This window comes from Geotrypetes seraphini, chromosome 7 (genome assembly GCF_902459505.1).
Source record: "Geotrypetes seraphini chromosome 7, aGeoSer1.1, whole genome shotgun sequence".
Classification (NCBI taxonomy): Eukaryota; Metazoa; Chordata; class Amphibia; order Gymnophiona; family Dermophiidae; genus Geotrypetes; species Geotrypetes seraphini.
Genome location: NC_047090.1, coordinates 53,816,681 through 53,838,298, shown reverse-complemented (window position 1 = coordinate 53,838,298; position 21,618 = coordinate 53,816,681). Strand labels below are relative to the sequence as shown.

Below are 21,618 nucleotides of genomic sequence, written 5' to 3'. Positions count from 1 at the left end.
CAACTGCAACCACTTATATACTTGAGACTTTGCAATACCAAATGTTTGTTGCAGTCATGAAGTCAAGCAGCTTTCCATTTGATAACACATCATCCAGTGTGCGTATACCCGCCTGCAGCCAGTGCTTCCAGAGGATCTTAGACTCGCCAATTTGAATCTTGGAGTTCAACCACAAGGACTGACACGTGGATAAATGAATCGGAATAGTTTTTGGATCCCTGTTAGATTACAAAAATTAGATAGTCCTAAGTCAAATAGATGCTGGCACTGTCATCTCAATATAGGGACACTGGATCATCTGCTCTTCTTTTGTCCCTTGATACTTAAATTTTGGCAATCCATTTGGGATCAAATAAATAGAATACTGGAAGTTCCTTTGGCATTGACGTATGACATGATGCTGTTTGGTACATTATTGAGGGCCAAGAGTCCCATAACTTCACATAATAATAGACTACTTCTCATCATGACAGGAGTTGCCATGCAGCTTATTTGGAAAAATTGGGACAGGTTAAACTATAGTTTTGGTGGGAATCCTTGTGCGAAACTTATGTTTAAATCATTTTTATTACAATTTCAATAATACAAACTCAACACACCACAAAAACAGCATACAGTAACAACCACAAAAAATCCCCCCTCCCGTCCTTCCCACCCACCCATCCTGGGAACAGCCACCTAACCAAGTCCAAAAATGGAGTGATGTTTCAGTTCAACAGTCTACTTCTGGCATGCAGGTTCAATATAGCAGAGAACTGTAACCAACACCGGAGAAACAAAGTGCCCCGTTTAGAGTTTAAAATGGTTGTGCCAAACATAAATTTTAATGTATGAGTGCAATACAATTGGGACATTATAAGAAATTCAAGGAGGTTTGGGACCCATTGACAAAATTTTGTAAAGATTGATTATTAGGTTTTAGCCCATTGTTTATACCAGTGGTACCCAAACCTGTCCTGGGGGACCCCCAGCCAGTCAGGTTTTCAAGATATCCCTAATGAATATGCATGAGAGAGATTTGCATATAATGGAAGTGACAGGTATGCAAATCTCTCTCATGCATATTCATTAGGGATATCTTAAAAACCTGACTGGCTGGGGGTTCCCCAGGACAGGTTTTGGAACCACTGGTTTATACACATCCATGATGGGTGGGTGGGAGGGGGGATATGCCTTTAATTTATTATTTGATTTTGTTTGTCTTGATCATTTCTATTACTATTGTCTTTCTACTGTATGAAAGAGTGGATGGGTGGGGGGAAGGGATATGTATTTATTATATCATTTGATATAATAAATACATAAGAAGCGCCATCTCCGGATCAGACCTTCGGTCCATCAAGTCCGGCGATCCGCACACGCGGAGGCCCTGCTAGGTATACACCTGGCTTATTTTATAGCCAACCATATCTTTATATGCCTCTCTCAAGGAGATATGCATCTAGTTTGCTTTTAAAGCCTAGGACTGTCGATTCCGCAATAATCTCCCCTGGGAGAGTATTCCAGATGTCAACCACTCTCTGTGTGAAGCAGAACTTCCTGATATTAGTCCTGAACTTGCCCCCCCTTAGCTTCATTTCATGTCCTCTTGTCCGTGTCAAATTGGACAATGTAAATAATCTTCTCTGCTCTATTGTGTCGATTCCTTTCAGTATTTTGAAGGTCTCGATCATATCCCCACGCAGTCTCCTTTTCTCAAGGGAGAACAATCCCAGTGTTTTAAGTCGATCCTCATATTCCAGTTTCTCCATACCCTTCACTAGTTTAGTTGCTCGTCTCTGCACCCTCTCCAGCAGTTTTATATCCTTCTTTAGGTAGGGAGACCAATGTTGGACGCAGTATTCCAAGTGGGGTCTGACCATTGCCCTATAAAGCGGCATTATAACTTTCTCCGATCTACTCGAGATTCCTTTCTTTATCATGCCCAACATTCTATTTGCCTTATTTGCCGCTGCCGCGCATTGTGCCGACGGCTTCAGGGTCCTATCTATCAGTACACCCAGATCCCTTTCTTGTTCACTTTTTCCCAGAGTTGCACCTGACATTCTGTACTCGTATTCCTTATTTTTACTGCCTAAATGCATTACCTTGCATTTCTCCACGTTGAACTTCATCTGCCATTTCTCCGCCCATTTTTCTAACCGACACAAATCGCTCTGGAGTTCCTCACTGTCCTCCTGCGATCTGATTGCCCGGCAGAGTTTTGTGTCGTCTGCAAACTTGATGATCTCACTGGATGTTCCGTTTTCCAGGTCATTGATATAAATATTAAAAAGGATCGGCCCAAGTACCGAGCCCTGGGGTACACCACTAGTCACTTTCTCCCAGTCGGAGAACTTCTAATTAATGCCCACTCTCTGCTTCCTGTTATCCAGCCATTTGCCTATCCATCTTTGTATATCTCCCTCTATGCCATGGCTTTGTAGTTTCCTGAGAAGTCTTTCGTATGGAACTTTGTCAAATGCTTTCTGGAAGTCCAAGTATATTATGTCCACCGGCTTTCCACTATCAATTTGCTTGTTCACGGTCTCAAAGAATTGGAGTAAATTCGTCAAACACGATTTCCCTTTCCTGAATCCATGTTGACTGGGTTTCATCAAGTCGTGTGTGTCCAAGTGCTGAACTATGCTATCCTTGATCAGTGATTCAATCATCTTGCCGGGGACAGATGTAAGACTCACAGGTCTATAGTTGCCCGGTTCTCCTCTCGATCCTTTTTTGAAAATTGGCGTGACGTTCGCTTTCCTCCAGTCGTCTGGTATCTGACCAGTTCTGATTGACAGGTTTGCAAGTTTTTGCAATAACTCTCCGATTTCAACCTTCAATTCCTTCAAGACTCTCGGGTGAATTTCATCCGATCCAGGGGATTTGTCACTTTTAAGTTTGTCGATCTGGTAGTATATCTGATCTAAGTTCACTTCAACTGTGGTGAGGCTGTCCTCTATTTCTCCTGTAAACAGTTTCTCCGCTTCAGGTATTGTTGAGGTGTCCTCCTTCGTAAAGACGGACGCAAAGAAGGAATTTAGTTTGTCTGTGATTTGTTTATCTTCCTTGATGTACCCTTTTCTTCCCTTGTCGTCCAGGGGTCCCACTGCCTCTTTTGCAGGTTTTTTCCCTTTCACGTATCTAAAGAAGGGCTTGAAGTTTTTGGCCTCCCGGGCTATTTTTTCCTCATAGTCCTGTTTTGCATCCCTCACCGCCTTGTGACATTTCTTCTGTTCATCTTTATGTTTGTTCCAGGCTTCGGTTGTCTTCGTGCATTTCCATTTTTTGAAAGAGTCCTTCTTTTCTTTTATGGCTTCCTTCACCTGTATGGTAAGCCATGCCGGTTCTCCTTTGCCTTTAGTTCTCCGATCTTTGGAAATCCTCGGAATGTAGAGATCTTGTGCTTCTGCAATAGTATTTTTCAATAGGCACCATGCCTGATCTACTGTTTCAAGTTTGTCCACCATCTTCTCGAGTCGTTTTGTTACCATGGCTCTCATGCAATCGTATTTACCCTTTTTAAAGTTTAAGGTGGTGGTTAAGGTTTTGGCATGTTTCCCTTTCCTGATGTCAAGTTTAAAGTTGATTACATTGTGATCACTCGTTCCCAGTGGAACCATGACTTCTACTTCTGTTATTGGTCTGGTGAGACCATTTAGGACCAAGTCCAAGGTGGCGTCGCCTCTTGTTGGCTCTTTTACCATTTGCTCCAGGAAGCAATCCCCTAGCACCTCCAGGAACTTGGCCTCCTTGCCGCAGTTGGAGGCTCCTAGTTTCCAGTCTATTCCTGGGAAATTGAAGTCTCCCAATATAACTACATTGCCTGTCTTGCATACTTGTTTGATTTCCTCCATCATTTCTGAGTCAGTGACCTCCGCCTGTCCTGGGAGACGATAGTAAAGGCCAATTTTTGTATCTGCGCCATTGTGACCAGGAATTTTGATCCAGAGGGACTCCAGCTTCTCCTTCCTGTCTGTTGTAATCATTCCAACAGAATCTATTCCTTCCTTAACATATAGGGCAATACCTCCACCTTTCTGCCCTTCTCGATCCCTTCTATATAGTTTGTATCCCTGTAGTACTGTGTCCCATTTGTTTTCTTCATTCCACCATGTTTCTGTTATGCCAATGATATCCATGTTCTCATGTCTTGCTATCGTCTCTAGTTCTCCCATTTTGTTTCCTAGACTTCTAGCATTTGTATACATACATCTAAGTTCCCTTCGTGTTACCTTTTTGGACCTTCTACTCTTGGCTGTCCTTACAGTTTCATTTACGGTATCCTTTACTGCTCCTGTGTTATCTCCCATGTTTGCTGTGTGGTCATCCCCTCCTGTGTCTGAGTTGTCCCTTCCTGCTTGTTCTCCTTTGTTGGCTGTGAGGTCGACCTCTCTTGTGTATGAGTAGTAGTCCTTTGTTCCTACGTCGGGGCATCCTGTTGTCCGTGCCATCGACCGGTGGTCGACTGTCGGCTTTCCCCTGTACTTCATTTTAAAGCCTTCTCTATTGCTTTCTTCATGTTGCCTGCCAAAACTCTTGCTCCTTCCTTGTTGAGGTGTAGTCCATCCCTTCTGTAGTACTTGCTTTTTCCCCAGAACGCCGTCCAGTTGCGCACGAAGTCGAAGCCTTCGTCTTCGCACCATCGTCTCATCCAGGCGTTGATCACTTGCAATTCCCCTTGTCTCTTTCCATCTGCTCTTGGTACAGGGAGGATTTCAGAGAAGGCCACCTTCACCTCCCTGATCTTCAGTTGTCTTCCGAGTGAGCGGAGCTGGCCCTTCATCTCTTCCCTGTCATACTTCCGCCCGCTCACATCATTTGTTCCCACGTGGATAAGCACAGCGGTGTCCACTCCCCGTGCGCCATCTATGATCCTGGAGATCCTGTTGGTCACATCCTTTACTCTTGCTCCAGGCAGACAGGTGACGACTCTGTCCTCTCTTCCTCCTGCGGTGTGGCTGTCCACGTGTCGTATAATGGAGTCGCCTACGATGATCCCCATCTTCTTTATTCGGGAGTTCCTTGGGGGGCGTAGGTCCACGTCCTTGGAGTAGGGCCAGTCATCTTCCTCCAATGATACTCTTGAAATTGTTTCCTGTTCTTTGGGTGGGGGGGACATCTTCCTGTGCTCTCACTATTCCTCCTGGTGTGCGGTTGTCTCCTACCTCGTCTTCGTTTTCTTCTGTGTTTGCATGGGTGTCTTCTCTCCTCACATGGGTTTCCTGAGTACAGTTTTCCAGCCCTGGGATCTCTACGTGGTGCTGATGGGCTTCCTCTATGAACATTTCTAGATCCTTGACCTCGTCGTTTGGGCTGTACTCCACTAGAATCTTCTCCTGTGCTCGGATTCTGTCTTCGAGTTCCATCACTGTTCCCTCCAATAGTCTTACCTGACATTTCAAGCTATCCATCTCCATGCATCGATCGCAAATGTATGCCTGGATCCCCGAAGGGAGGTAGTCATACATATTGCAGTCAATACAGAAGACAGGAAAGCTCATCTTCTGACTTCCTTGGGCTTCCATTTCATGCTTCACTCGTGGGTTGTCTGAGTGATTTGTTGTGACCTACTGCTGCTCTTTTTCCTACTGATCCTACCTCCCCCTTAGCTTCTGACTTCCTGACTGCAGGCTTCCTATTTGAGTGAGTCTGTTTGTGTTACAGTGCCTGTGCCTTTGTGTGCTTGTGTCCCTTGCCTGCTGCTTCCTTGTGTTGCTTGCCTTGTTGTCTCTCTCGTGTGTGCTGTCTCTGCTCTACCTCACCTTGATTGTATGTGCGGGTTGGTTTCTTTTGTGTCTGTCTCTTCCTTATCTTCTGTGCTTGTCGGTTCCTTACCGGTCTGTTCTCCTCTGGTGTTCTTGAGAGTAGCGCTCGTCCCTTGCAAGGCCCTTCGCAAAGGCGCTCTCGCTAAGGCGAGCGCCTTCGCCGCGCGCCGAACGGCTGGGCGCCGTTGGCTCCTCCCCTTTTCAAGGGGGAGTCCGGCGCTGCCTGTGACGCGTGGGGGTGGTGGTGGAGCGAACTCTCGCCGCTACCCCGAGCCTACTGTCCTCCTACTTCCTTCTGCTTTCTTCGGTGCTCGGCACCAACGCTGCCTGTCTCCTCTGCTTCCTGCTCCCCTTCTCTCCTCTCTCTTCGGCACCGCGTGTGCCGCGCTGGCTCCTCCCCTTTTCAAGGGGGAGTCCGGCGCTGCCTGTGACGCGTGGGGGGGGGGGGCGGAGCGAACTCTCGCCGCTACCCCGAGCCTACTGTCCTCCTACTTCCTTCTGCTTTCTTCGGTGCTCGGCACCAATGCTGCCTGTCTCCTCTGCTTCCTGCTCCCCTTCTCTCCTCTCTCTGGAATTAAGTGCTGTTTATTTTGTACATTGTTTGATATGTTGCACTTGATGTTGGTTTTTACAATGAATAAAGATAAGGTAGAGACAACAAGAGGGCACTCTCTAAAATTAAAAAGGGGTAGATTCAATACAAACGTAAGGAAGTTCTTCACCCAGAGAGTATTAGAAAACGGAAATCTCTTCCGGAGGCTGTTATAGGAGAAAACACCCTTCAGGGATTCAAGATAAAGTTAGACAAGTTCCTGCTGAACCAGAACATATGCAGGTAAGGCTAGTCTCAGTTAGGGCACTGGTCTTTGACCTAAGGGCCGCCGCGTGAGCGGACTGCTGGGCACGATGGACCACTGGTCTGACCCAGCAGTGGCAATTCTTATGTTCTTATATGGAAAAAAAAGTAATTAACACCCTACTGATGCATGAAATTTCCCTGAGAAGGCATAAATCCCTAAATAATTTCTTTCTATATGAAGATATAAAATACATACGCTTTAAAAAAGAAGAGCAGACGATGGGAAAATGCTACATTAGTTCATATATACATACTCAGAAGGGCTTCTGTAAAGAAACAATATTCATCCACACCATCTTCGGAGTCCAAGAGAGTGCTGAATCCCTCTAAAGCAGTCTCTTCTAATGCATCCTCATCCCACTCATCGTCGTCATCATCATCTTCCTTACTATCTCCACCCTGGGTTTCCTGCATTGCCTGACCTTCTTCATTTCCCTCATCTTCATCACTTGAGATCTCCTCTAGGAATACAGCCACAAAAAAATACACATTAGTGCTTAAAAAAATTTGTCAGGTGTTGAATGGATAATTTTGGAGGATGTATACATCATCATATATCTATATAAACAAGGCAAACTAACTTTCAACACACTTAGGGTCCTTTTATCAAGCCGCTTTAGCGGGGTTAGCACGTCGGACATTTCATCACGTGTTAACCCCCGTGGCCAGCTAAAAAACTAATGCCTGCTCAATGCAGGTATCAGTGGCTAGCGCGGCAGGCGGTTTAATGCATGGTATTACCCGCGTTAAACCCCTACCTCGCCTTGATAAAAGGACTCCTTAATGTCTATCAATATTTTTTTTTTTAATTTTTGGTTTTGTAAGTCTTCAGTATTTGCCTACCACCAGCCTACTAGTTTATGGCTGAGGTATTTGTTGGCAAGTTCATCCTCATCAGACTTATTTTTCTTTATTTGATTTTGACATGTTAAGTTTAAAAAATTTTCATTTCATTTCATTCCAATTTAGTAAAGTGCTATTACAGTGCAAACTTTTTTTTCAAAAATAGTACTTAGCTTTTGGAGCTTTGTGACTCTATATGCTAAACGTCAGGCAGGGACCTGTCTATTTTGACATGTTTCACCAATAGGTTTTATCAAGAAGAGGTCCCCCCTTCAGTATTGATCCGTCCCGACTTGCTGCTTGTATCAAGCAGCAAGTCGGGATGCAGCGGATCAATAGAATGTATTAATTTTGTTGTAATCACATTAGACTAGGAATCAACTTTGGAAAGCAGAACATAAATCCTAACTTAGATAAAATTACCAATGCTAAAAACAAAATTTCAGTATAAGAACAGAAGACTAGCCATAGCACAAGTACCTGACAAAAACCCCAACCCAATTAGTAGCAACATTCCACACTACCGAGCCCAGGGCAAGCAGTGGCTTCCGCCATGTCTATCTCAATAACAGACTATGGACTCTTCATTGTTCAAACCTTTTTTAAACTCAGCTAGGCTAACTGCTGTTACCACATCCGTTGTCAATGAGCTTACCTATTCTTTGAGTGAAAAATAATTTCCTCCAATATCAGGGGTGGGCAACCATAGTCCTTGAGAACCACAACCCTACTACTAATACTTATTATTTCTATAGCGCTACTAGATTCATGCAGCGCTGTACGTTAAACATGTATGAGTCAGTCCTTGATCAAAAGAGCTTACAATCTAATTATAATATAAGAACATAAGAATTGTCGCTGCTGGGTCAGACCAGTGGTCCATCGTGCCCAGCAGTCTGCTCATGCAGTGGCCCTTAGGTCACAGACCAGTGCCCTAACTGAGACTAGCCTTACCTGCGTACATTCTGGTTCAGCAGGAACTTGTCTAACTTTATCTTGAATCCCTGGAGGGTATTTTCCCCTATAACAGCCTCCAGAAGAAAGTTCCAGTTTTCCATCACTCTCTGGGTGAAGAAGAACTTCCTTACATTTGTACGGAATCTATCCCCTTTTAGCTTTAGAGAGTGCCCTCTCATTCTCTTTACCTTAGAGAGTGAACAACCTGTCTCTATCTACTAAGTCTATTCCCTTCATTATCTTGAATGTTTCAATAATATCCCCTCTCAGTCTTCTCTTTTCAAGGGCGAAGAGGCCCAGTTTCTCTAATCTCTCACTGTACGGCAACTCCTACAGCCCCTTAACCATTTTAGTCATTCTTCTCTGGACCCTTTTGCGCAGTACCGTGTCCTTCTTCATGTACGGTGACCAGTGCTGGATGCAGTATTCCAGATGGGGGAGTACCATGGCCGGTACAGCGGAATGATAACCTTCTCCGATCTGCTCGTGATCCCCTTCTTAATCATTCCTAGCATTCTTTTCACTCTTTTTGCAGCCGCCACGCATTGTGCGGACTGCTTCATCGACTTGTCGACCAGTACTTCCAAGTCTCTTTCCTGGGGGGTCTCTCCAAGTACCGCACCAGATATCCTGTATTCGTGTATAAGATTTTTGTTACCGACATGCATCACCTTACACTTATCCACGTTAAACCTCATTTGCCATGTCGGGGCCCATTTCTTGAGTGTGTTTATGTCACTTTGCAGGTCTTCGCAATCCTTCTGCGTTTTCACTACTCTGAATAACTTCGTATCGTCCGCAAATTTAATCATTTCACTCGTCGTACCAATTTCCAGGTCATTTATAAATATGTTGAAGAGCACAGGTCCAAGCACCAAACCCTGCGACACTCCACTTGTAATGCTTTTCCAGTGCGAGTATTGTACATTTACCCCCACTCTCTGTTTCCTATCCGCCAACCAGTTTTTAATCCACATGAGTATTTCACCCTCAATTCCATGGCTCGCAATTTTTCGAAGCAGTAGTTCATGCAGGACCTTGTCGAACACCTTCTGAAAATCCAGATATACAATGTTAACCGGCTCGCCCTTGTCTACCTGCCTGTTTACTCCCTCAAAGAAGTGCAGCAAGTTCGTCAAGCAAAATCTTCCCTTGCTCAAGCCATGCTGGCTGGCCCTCATCAGATCGTGTCTGTCAAGGTGATCAATGATGCGGTCCTTTATCAGCGCCTCTAAGATCTTTTCTGGTACCGAGGTCAGACTCACCGGTCTGTAGTTTCCCGGTTCTCCCCTCAAACCTTTCTTGAAGATCGGCGTGACATTCGCCACTTTCCAGTCTTCCGGAATCCTTCCCAATTTGATCGACAGATTGGCTATTAGTTGAAGCAGTTCAGATAAACAGGACAAAAAGGATGAATCCATACACGCTGCTCAGGAAGAGAATTACAAGGGAATGATGATATGGATAGGATATGGAACTACAAAGGGAATGACAAACCGATATGGGTGCTTTACAAGTGGGTTGGGTTAGGACTTATTGTAATCTGCATTTTGAATTCCTGATGTTTCTTGATGTTTGTAGGTGTATTTTGTTACAATCCACATTGTTGTTTCCTTGTTTTTCTCTAGAGAATGACTACGGGAATGGGGGGAGGGGGAATGAGGGTATGGTTGTATTCTATTTTGAAAATTGTAAGGGTTTCCATTACCTTTGTTGTCTTGATTTCAATAAAAATTATTTGTACACACTATGTGCTCTAGCAGACAAAGAATCAAGATATAGTCCCCAGGTCTGCTGAAACCTTTTCCACCATTGAAAAGTACCATGGGTCCCCTGAATCTCATAAAGAAATAACTCATGAAACTTATTCCTCCGTTCCCAATAAGAGAGGGGAATAGGGAAAATCCAGTGCTGCATTGTGCAATATCTGCCCACTAACAGAGCCTTACTAATAAATAGCTTCTTGCCACTGCTAAACTGAAACAAATATTGAGTTCTGTCCAAGAGAAATAGCAGAGGCTGTTCCCCCAATGGTTGAGAGCAAATTAGTCAAATATTTTGCTACCTGGCCCCAAAATCTAGCAATCAAAGCACACACCCACAAAGCATGAAAAAAATCATTATAACCCCTTGTACATTTTCCACAAATTGCAGTGTCAAGATGCCCCACCCGAAATAGCTGGGACTGGGTGAAATAGGCTGTATGAATTACCCTAAAATGACATTCCTGAAAAAGGGCCCCCAAAATTAAAGAAGGAGTCCCTTTTAGACTATCCCCAGCAGTTCAAGATGCTAAACCCTTTCCAACATCCAACTCTCAACCACCCCGCAAGACCCCATAATCCCTGGGAGGCAGCAACTCACGCAAAAATCTACAAGCTTCTGAGATCATGATAATATCTCTCTGAAAAAAAAACAGACAATTGCTTTCTGTAAACTGCGAAGAAGTACCTTAAGACTGTACTCCGGACACGGCTTCTTAAGAGGTGTACGGATATACTGTACTCCTTTTAGTAACTGAACTGAACTGAAGCTGAGAAGTAAGCGAAGAGCGAGATATCTAGTAACAAGCTAAGATAGCCACTTGAAGCTGAAGGGAATTGAATGCTAAGCCCTTGGCAATACGTTTGTGCCAAAAAAGAAAGAATATAAATCATAGAACTCTGGAAGGGTGTCAATGTTGAGAAGTACCCAAGAAAGGAAAAGCCTCCAAATGGAAGCATAAGCCACAGGTGAAGACTTCTGTATCACTTGGAGAAGAGAAGAAATAACCTGCTTCGCATAAACCTTACACATCAGTCATGACTTTTCAAAAGCTAGGTCATAATACCAAAATAGGACAAATATCCATGTTGATCTAGGTGAGTAAATCCGGAGATACCAGGAATCTCAACAGTTCGGCCGTCGAAAGACTCATCAGATCTGCATAGCAAGGATGGCCCAGCCAATCCGGAGATTCTCTAATTACTGTGCCCTGAAAGCGAGCTTGATATGGCAAATCCATCTAATCAACAGCCAGGGGAAAACACTTAAAAAGAGAAACCAGAGGCTAGAAAGAAGCAACGCTGCTACCCCCTCTGACTGCCACTCCCTGCATCTGCTGAAGAAGCTAGGAAGCTTTGAATTTCGAGACGAGGCCATGAGGTCTAGTTCTAGGAGATCTCACCTTTATACAAAGAGCTGGAACGCCTGAGCAAAGAGTTCCCAATTTCCAGAATGTAGAATATTTTACTACTACTACTATTTATTATTTCTAAAGCGCTGAAAGGCGTACACAGCGCTGTACATTTTAACATACAATAGATGGTCCATGCTCAGATTTTGTGGTGAGAAAGTCTATCTAAACCCTTTTCCTGTCCTGTAAAATGATGCGCTGACAGAAGAGGAAGATGAGATTCCACCCATTGAAGTAGAATCATTACTTTACTCGCCAACTGAGTACATCATGTACTTTCCTGGCTGTAGAGAAATACCACTGTCATAACACTGTCCTAAAAGGCCTTTATCGTCATTCCGGAAGAATAGTCTGAAACTCCTGAAACGGTAGCCTGACCATGCTTCTGTCCAGAAGAATGAATGAGTACTGAGTCTCTTCTTAATACTAGACTCCTTGCACTGAGGATTGAAGGCACTGAGCCCCCCAACCCGACAGCCTGGAATGTTTGGTGACTTTGAGCCAGTCCAGCAAAGACCGAGGCATGCCTTTGAAAAGATTAATCTCGCTGAGCCACCAAATTATATTGAGCGATGCTTGAGGAGCCTACTAGATACTACAATTGGAGCCTTGAGATACCTGGAACTACTGGAACAAAAGCGACTGCTATAGCATTCTCATGTGAAAGCAAGCCAAAGTTCCCAGTGGAGTCACCACCATAGATCCTAGAACCTGTATAGAATCCTATACTCTTGTTCTTGGTGACTGAAGAAGGCAAACCTGAGACTGTAACCTGTCGCCCCAGTCTCTGGGAAGAAACACATTCCTCTCCTACGTGAACAACATCCCCTGATATTCCAATAATTAGTACAGGAGAAAAGAGCTCTTTGGAAATTTGAAGATTCACATCCAAAGAATTGAAGAAAAGAAGTTCAAATAAAATAAATCACCCGTTTGTGTCTGACAAATTAACCTGGCTGGAAGATATCCAAATCAAGCAGTCGTCTAAGAAAGAAAGTACCTGAATCTCCTGTTTGCGCCAAAACACCACTACTGCCCTCATTTTCTAAAATGTTCATGAAGCCGTGGCTAGGCCAAATGGCATCTGCCAAAATTGTTAGTGCTGCTCAATGAGAGCTAAGCGAAGATAGTGCAAATTCCGTGTCCATAGGGAAACTGTAAATATTCTCACAGTTTTTCTCCAGAAATGTCTAACTCTGAGAAACTAATTTACCAGAATGAGATCCAGCCCCCGTCTGGCCAATTCCCCCGTCTTAGGCACTATGAAGTAAATGGAATAACTTCCCTTAGTTCTGGAAGAACTAAAACTAGTGCCCCGAGTACCAGTAACACTTAAAAGGGGTCTCGCACGAACGTAACCTTTGGAAGCTCAATACATGGTCACTCCAAGAAAGAATATGAAATGGGAGGAAGATTCAAAGTTGAAAGCATCCTGAAAAATGCCCAAAGCCCCCTAACCTGACATCATAGTGTCTCTCCACTCACAAGAAAGCATAAAGAGTTACCAGAGGAAGTGAAGACCCCTTCAGAATGAAAAGCAGACAGTCGGGGAACGGCTGGACAAGAGCTGTAAATTCTGGAAGAAGAAAGGAACTTTCCAAGAAAAAAATCCAGCTTTGCGATGTAAGATGGAGTATGTTGGAATTCTGAAAACAGTGCTAACTCCATGTAATGTTAGCCAAAAACTTACTGCCTTTAAAGTGAAGACATACTAGACGTAATCTAGAAGCTGCATTGACCACCCCATGGAAAACAATCTGCACCCTAATTGTTATCAGATAAAGCTCACATCCTTAAAGAGAGCTTCAGGGATTATTCCAACAGTCACATAGCATTTGCTACTCTGTGAGTTTGGGAGAATAGATAACTTGTCCCTGGTTACAAGGAGCTACACGGCTCTTCCTGCCAGTTTGAGGGACTGTCTAGCAGGTGTCATGAGAAGATGGTGACCTGAGAAATCTGTGCAAAAAGCTTTGAAACTTGCAGTCCCTGGCACACTAGAAATAGAAAAGACAGTTCAGGAATCAATTCTATAGTGCTACCAGACACACACAGTGCTGCACAGAGGCACAAAGAATAAGAAAACCTCTAAACCTACATAGACTTAGCCTTCAGGGACACCGAGAGAGACAAGAAGATACCTGTGTGAAACACAGGGTACTCTCATGCCACTGGCATCACTGTGCAGCAATTTGCCTTCTGCCGACCCATAATGGCAAAAAAAACGAGATTGGGTGGCTGAGCACAGGGCAGAATCTCTTTCTTAAGCACCATGAGGCATAACAGTACAGTCACAATTAAAGTAGTTAAATCTTTTCAAGCAGAGAGAATGGGGAAACACACACACAAGATGTATCACCGCAACAGTGGCAAAAGTGAAACACTCCTGACGCGTAGAACCCCGAAAACAGGGAAGCTGCGGGATAGTGACCTAAGTCAGCTGCAAAATAAACTCCGTGAACGCTGCGGTGCTCCCGCTAGCGCTGGAGACCCAAGAGCGTGCCTGTTTCATGCTGAAAGAGCTGGTTCTATCAACAATGCATTAAAAAAACCTACCCAGAGCCAACCATTAAAATATTTTTCCCACTGTCATGGTATAAAATGTTTAAAATTAACATTGGAGAGAAATAAATGAATGCTGCTTCGTTCTCAACTTAGGAAAATAAGCACACACCTTATGTGCTCAGTCAGGAACCGGCTATGTGAAGAACACACCCCGAGCCATCCAAATATTTATCTCCACCCAGCCACGGGAACTGCCAAGCAAAGTCCACCTCGGGGAGAAATCCCACTACCGCTGTGGCGCTGCTGCTAGAATATGAAAACAAGCGCGCGTCTACAACATGTGAGGAGGCACTAGTTCCATCAACGGAGCTCTATCCATACACCCAAAGCCCTTTTACTGAATAAACTTCATACAAATGTAAATTTACTTGTCAGTCACTAAACCATTTCCACAACTCTACAAAATATAGCATTTGATAAAAAACATTCCTTTTGTAGACTCACACCAAACCCGCAGCTCCACCACAACCAGAAACCAGAAAAGAAGTTCAAATAAAACATGTACTCACAACTTTGTTGATAGTGCAGGGCAGAATTGTTTAATGGTCACTGTGGTCTCTTTATTTATTAATTTTTTTACAGTGAAGGGAAAGAAGAAAAATCGAGACCCAGTCAAACCCTCTATCATTGGAGGGAGAGTGAGGCAGGGACCTGGGGGGGCACCGTTCAGCCGGACACCCCTGTCTCACTGAAGAGAAACTTCAACAGGAGAAATAAAATTGCCATCTCACTGAAGAGAAACCTCAACAGGAGAAAATAATTTTCCAGTCACAGCCAGAATTCAGGAGCTAGTTGAATAGAGACCATCACCTGCTGGGAGATAGAGCATACTGCAGATGCAGGAGGTGTGCCAGCCAATAGGACCACCTGTTAATCAGTTTCTCTATCTCCACCTGCTGGTGGATGTGTGCTATCCCACTGGTCTCTGGATTCATGCTAAGGAAAGAAAGCTTTATCAAAATTATTGGGAGTGTAGACATTACATAAGATCATGGAACATTTATGAATAAAGACAGAAGCTAATAAATACCTACCCAAAGGATCCTTTATGACCCAATGACAGTGAAAATCAACATCTTTATAGATAAAAATTGCAACTACAGCTTTCTTTTTCACCGCAGCACCCTCCTCTAACACCTGACCCACCCACCATCAAGTTTAAGTTTACTATGTTCCAAAGAGTCCAGGTGGGTCTCTTGAAGAAAAGCAATCGAAGCCTTATGTCTCTTCAAAGCCCTAAGAATTTTAGATCTTTTAACTAGAGAGGATATCCCTCCCATGTTCTAAGAAATCAGGTGACCCATTAGCCAATTCCCTCATAGACCCAGACAGACCAGACATCATTGCAATTTCACCAAAGGTGAAGCCATCCCAGCCTATGACCTCACTCAAGAACATCTTCAATTCCAAGTATGCACCTCCATTCAGACAAAAAATCCAGCCCACAACAAGCACATACACTCTCCACTGCACCCCTCCCAACCTCTCCCACCCTACCCCTACGCACTTCCCCTCCCTATCCCCCCCAAGGAAAAATTTCAGGTGCCCTCCTCCCAGTCCCCCTCATTCCCTGAAACTGGAACATCCTACCATATTCCAGTAAGAGCATGTGATCCTTCCCTGTACCCCCAATCACCCATAACCACACAACCAATTCCATAATAAACAAGCATATGATAGCACTAACGTTAGTACTTATGCTAAATGTAAGCCATTGCAAAAATGAAAAACCAATTACATATAAGCCTTGCAATATTTATACTTGTCGGGATATCAAAAACAAAACTCGATGTCCAAGAGAAAAAGAAAGATTATCCACAAGCAGGCCAACAAAAGTACCTCCAAGCCAAGTCCTCTTCTCTTTGGGAGCCCCCCCGACAAATAGCCACCTTGGCAGAGAAGACATGAAGGCCGATATCATTTTCACAAAATCCGTGGCCACTGCCACCATATCAAAAAACTAGGGCTGTCCTTCGAAAACTATCCGCAGCCAAGCAGGATACAAAAGTGTACAGGAGATTTTCCGGGCATGCAGCTCCGAACACAGAGGTACAAATACCTTCTGCTGAGCAGCTACCAATATAGAATAATCTTGAAAGCATAGTATCCTTATGATTCTGGTACTCCAACACTTGACCTTTGCATAAAGCCTGCAACACTGCCTGTTTGTGGAGAAAGTTACACTCAGATGATCACCACTCTTGGACGAGCCTGGCCATCTTTCCGCAGGCCTAATCTATGTGCCCTTTCCAACTTCACTGGACCCAAGTTGGCACCAGACTGTAAAAGTTGGTCAAACCAGACCTCAACCAGGTTCTGGAACTCCGAGTCTCAAACTGATAGAAGGGCTTGGAGGTAATGCATGATCCACCATCTTGGTTTCTCCACCATGCAGCTGCTCTCTCTCATGCTTCGTCGATTTAATTGCCATCTGCTAGAATTTACCACCAAATTTCCAGCAGAAAATAACTAGATGCGGTGAGCCACTAAAATAAATTCCAAATCCCAAGTCCAAAAGTGCAAATCCGGGCTATAACGAAATGCAAACGGAGGAGCCTAGCAGATCAGCCTCCACTCCTGCTCATGGCATCACGAGACCCTCCCAGCACATGTCCCTTTTTTTTTTTTTTTTTTGATCTCCCATCTTTTTTTGTCCTGAGAAAATACCTTCCTTGCAAAACTTAAAAAGTCATCTAAAAACTTCACTTTTTACAGATCATCTGACTTCACTGTTCTATCATGAAACAGACCTATTCATTTTCTCCCTACCACTAAGCAGATGGCAGGAAAAAAAGATTCGGAACTTGGAATGCACACATTTTCTTTATTTCTTCCTTATATTATCCATAATAGTATATTTTAGAGATGTAAACCTGCAAGAAGGTAGCAATTAGTTGTATAACAAATTAATGAATAAACTTGAAACATATTCCCTAAACCTTTGCATGACTTTCAACCTTAACTGGCTCAAATATGTTATTAGAAAGTTATTACAAAGACAGGGTAATTTATTTTATCTTTGTGAGGATAACTTTATTAGTTACTGATCTTTTCTACATACTGGGTACTTGACATATCAGGAATCATAGTTTTCCTTTTATTTTATTTCTTGCTATTTTTCCTATTTGGTACTATTTTTGTTAGTTTCGCTTGTAAAGTTCTAGAAATAATTATTTAAAAAACTTAGATAAAACAAATCAGATATTATGGTTTGTTTATTTATAATCTGCCTTTTTCAAGGTGAAGTACAACAGCACACACATAATAGTACTTCACAGACATTTCAGACATCTTACAAAAAAACAACAGCAATATACATCATTTTCAGCATAAAATCAAAATAAAATACCAGCCTGACAATAATAGCAATACAATCACTTTTCATATATCAAGAATCAGCCTCAAGCAACCTAATGCAATTCAGATTTTCACTGACCAACATCTCATACTGTGATTTGCATACAACAAAACAGATGTCTTTTCAACAGTTTCTTAAAGGCATCCACATTTTTTTAATGTTTAATGTAAGACGGGAATCTATTCCACTCTTCTGGACCACAACATAAAAATGCCCCCACTCTCACAGCCTGCAAGCTCAACTGTTTTCTTGATGGAATTACCAGGTCATGGTGTGTTGCTGAGCGCATCTTTTGTAAGCGCAACCCAATGTAAGGAAATACACTGTCAATCAGATATCGCAGGGTACACTCTTGTATACTCAGCTAAACCAGTAGTAATAGTTTATACTTAATTCTGAACTCAATTTTCAGCCAAAAAAAGCTTAATATAGTTGCATGTTCATTTTTCTGGAGCCGGAATAACACCCTGATAATAGAATTTTGTGCTATCTGTAACAATTTCAATACCACCCCCGGGAAAACCTAACAGTACCACATTACAGTAATCAAATACAGACAACACTAGCACCTGAAGTATACCTTTGAAATCCCCTCACGACATTAGACCACAGGGAATGAAAACAGTATCAAAAGCAGGTAAATATTTTACCATTCTCGTCTGGATCTACTTTGTAATCCTTTGAGAGGTGGTCTCGCTTAGTAGAAGCTCTAGTTGCATATAGCTGCTTCAGTCCCAGGAACAGGAGTAGGACAGAGGGTACAATCAGGGCAGCCACTGCATCAACAGCTGCAGGTCTGTTCTGTAGTTCCATTAGGATGCTAAGACCCATGATACACATCTTTCGGTCATGAAGACTTAAATAAAAAATGTTAAAATATGTTAGCTGGAAACAAGTTACTCATGATGAAAAGTTGGCTAAATTTTCAAAACTAGTGAAACATGAATATCGGAACTAGATGTCTTATAATTTGTAATTGGACACAATTAAAAAAAAAAAAAAAAAATTGAGACCAAACTAGAATAATAGTTTTTCAACTGTTGTGGAAGGCAATACTCATACTTATGTGTTTCTATTCCCCTTGTACTTCTCCAACAGCAGTAACTGCCTTTATTGAATGTGTATTTGTATTTCTTTATTTATACCCTGCCTTTCCCAAGGTGGGTCACAGTAAAGTACATACACAAACAGAATCACATACAATTCAACAAATCAAACATCAATATAACTTAATAATGTAAAGCCTCCTAAAATTACAAAGAGGCTACCAGCTCCTCACATAAAAAAACCCTATAAATCAAGTCCCATATTTCATCTTACAGAAGAGATGTTTCTTCAATATTTTCTTTAAATTACTCAAACTAGATTGCTGTTGTAAATATCCCGGAAGCTTATTCCGCCTGTGAGGAGAACATAAAAGAACAAGCTGCCCCCAAGCCTATCTTTCTCCTTCCTGTGTAAAAACAAACACAAAATATGCCCCTTTTATTAAAAAAGCAATAAATGTAAAGGTCCATTCCCCCTCCCTCAATATAATAATGCTAGATGAAACTCAAGCTCGTCCAGATTGGGACTGAGAATGGGATACCATAGGTAGAAGGAGTGAAGGGTGGGAAAGGGCTATTACTTTTGTGATAGGAGAAGAGAAGAGGTTTGGACCCAATTTGTTTTTTTTAACCCCCCACAACAGGTGCCAATCAGGAGGGAAGGATGGAGGCTCAGAAGCAACTTATTCTTTTATGGTGGCAGGAAGGAGGGCAGGGGCTCAAGTGTCAGTGTCTGGAGGAAGGATGGATAGATTGGGGGTGGTTTTTCAAAGGACTTGGTAAACACTGATATTTCCAGTCCAACCAATCATAGTTTACATTTACTAACATCGGTAAGATTTTGCAGTTACCCAGCATTAACACCCAAAATTAACAATGATAATAGCAAAACCTCTATGTAACCTCTTAGTTCCTTATATGAGAAGATGCATGAACCCCCCTATCTTTACTATGCCTTAACTACCATAAGTCAATTTCATGTGTAAATCAAAGGCAGTTTTGGGACTTAAAATTGCCAAAATTGGTGTGACCTACATATAAAGTCAAGGCCACACACAAGCCAAATTTAATCTCCCTCCCCAGCCAACTGGTCTTTCTCCCCTACTTACACACACTCTTTTCCCAGCCTTACTCAAACTTCACCATACAGACAATTTTGCTCTCTCTACAGGCTGCCACCCACATACATAAGCCCAGCATATGCTCTCTGCTGCTCCCACTCCCCTCCAGAGACACAGCCTACCCTCTCTGCTTTTTTTTGTTGGTCTTCCTCACAGTGTACTTTCACATCAATCCCATACAGCACTAGCAGTATACTTTGCATTAGAGAATGACACGGTGACAAAATTCATCACCGTTCCCGTCCTCGTGGGAAACCATCTTCATGTCATTCTTTAAGGAGAGAGGGAAGAATCAGAGTATGAATGGCCACAACCACTGACCCGCAAGCTTTGCTTTGAAGAATGCTGGTGTAGAAGGACCGAGGTTGAAATAGACACTAGAAAATGACATGGGATTATTTCCCGCGGTTATCTGCGGGGACGGGAATGGTAATGAATTTTGTCACTGTGTCATTCTCTACTTTGCATGAAGTCTGCTCTAGAGAACGCCTCTGGCTTCTTCTCCCTCTGACTTCATTTCCTGTTTCTGCACAGGCAGGATAGGTCAGAGGGTGCGCTCTAGAGCAGACCTCAGGCAGCAAGTATACCATTGCAGGGCCAGTGCTTGTATGGGAGAGATTTGAGGGCACATGGCAGGTGGGTGGGTGGGGATTGCAATGCTAGCTTCTCCTATTGCTGACAGAGAGTGGCGTAGCAAAGGAGGTTGACGCCTGGCATCTCCACGCCATGCATCCCCCTGCTCTTTCACACTGCTCGAGCGGCCCCCACCCCCTGCATAGCTCTTGAAATGTTCACCGGCGCAAGCAGCATCTTCCACCTGTTGCTTGCGCCGGTCTCAGTTCACTTTTAAGTTCACATTCTGGTCCCGTGTCGATTTTGTTGTTTAAAATCCTTCTAATATTGTTAGCAATAAAGAACACCTATACCTAATTGAGAGATTATTCTTAAGCTCTTCATTCATAGTATACAAAATTATGTTCATCTAGATTAGTTTAACCTGGATCAGGCCCATTAACCTTGCTGATACTATTCCCATGCATCCTAGATATAACTACCTAAGGTCTTGTTCATTGCAATGTTACCAATAACAAACCCATGGGCATCAATACAGATAGGTCACAAAAAGAGATACTTGCCCAAGAAAGCAATCAGTGTCATTCATCCACTGGTTTATAAACTGTGCAGTGATAGGCTCAGAGCTGTGTGGGAAGCAAATGTTCTCCAAGGTGTGCATAAGCAGGGCAGAATTGTAGTATAGGGCTGCTATAGCAACCTGGAGACACATCGTTCGGAGTTCACTTGTTTTCACCCCTCGAGTTAATCTCTCCAGAACTGTTTCTACAAATAGTGGAATACACTGAACATAAAAAGAGAAATTCCAAGATAAACATGAAGAATGGCTATCATTAAGTTTCAGGAAAATATATATTTGTTGAACATCCAGTATCTTTATAAGGTTCCTAATATTTAAGCTGAATGATGAATTGCCTTGTACATAGATAGGTTTGAAGTAAAAAGACATTCTGCCTCAGAACTGATTGGTGAAAGGAAATGCTAAGAGATAGCATTTCAGGGTTCCTCATTTGACTATCAAAAATTCCAATTCCCCAGAAAATGGTTTCCATTCAATATTATCAGTCTCAAAAACCAAATGGAGACTCTTTCTACCCTCTGGCACAGTCAGAATCATATTTATAGTGCCTTGGAAGAATCTTCACATCCCACATAGCCAGTCACCCTATTTTCGGTGGGCAGAAGATCCCATCTCTTTTTTTCTTGGCGAGGTGGTCCTGTCCATCCCTCCTACCTTGCTGCCTACCCTTTGAAAAGTCAATCTTCACCGGCAGTGAGCAGTGTGATTGATACATGCTGCTTGCGCCAGTCCCACAGCCTTCCCTCTGATTCAACTTCCTGTGTTTGCAGAGGTGCAGTGCGTCAAAGGAA

The 21,618-nt window shown here is 43.0% G+C and overlaps 1 protein-coding gene across 6 annotated transcripts in view; it reads right to left on the bottom strand.

The window, feature by feature from the left end:
• IPO8 (importin 8) overlaps nucleotides 1-21,618 on the bottom strand; it is a 441,493-nt gene that overhangs the window by 38,621 nt on the left and 381,254 nt on the right. For 4 of the 6 annotated variants that reach the window (XM_033950672.1, XM_033950669.1, XM_033950670.1 and 1 more), the window contains 3 exons: nucleotides 20,811-21,031; nucleotides 18,158-18,363; nucleotides 6,864-7,070 (listed from right to left, as the gene is read on the bottom strand). In XM_033950672.1, coding sequence (XP_033806563.1) covers nucleotides 6,864-7,070; nucleotides 18,158-18,363; nucleotides 20,811-21,031 — 634 coding nt within the window. The remainder of the gene's footprint in view (nucleotides 1-6,863; nucleotides 7,071-18,157; nucleotides 18,364-20,810; nucleotides 21,032-21,618) is intronic. The other 2 variants (XM_033950671.1, XM_033950674.1) reach the window with 2 other exon arrangements.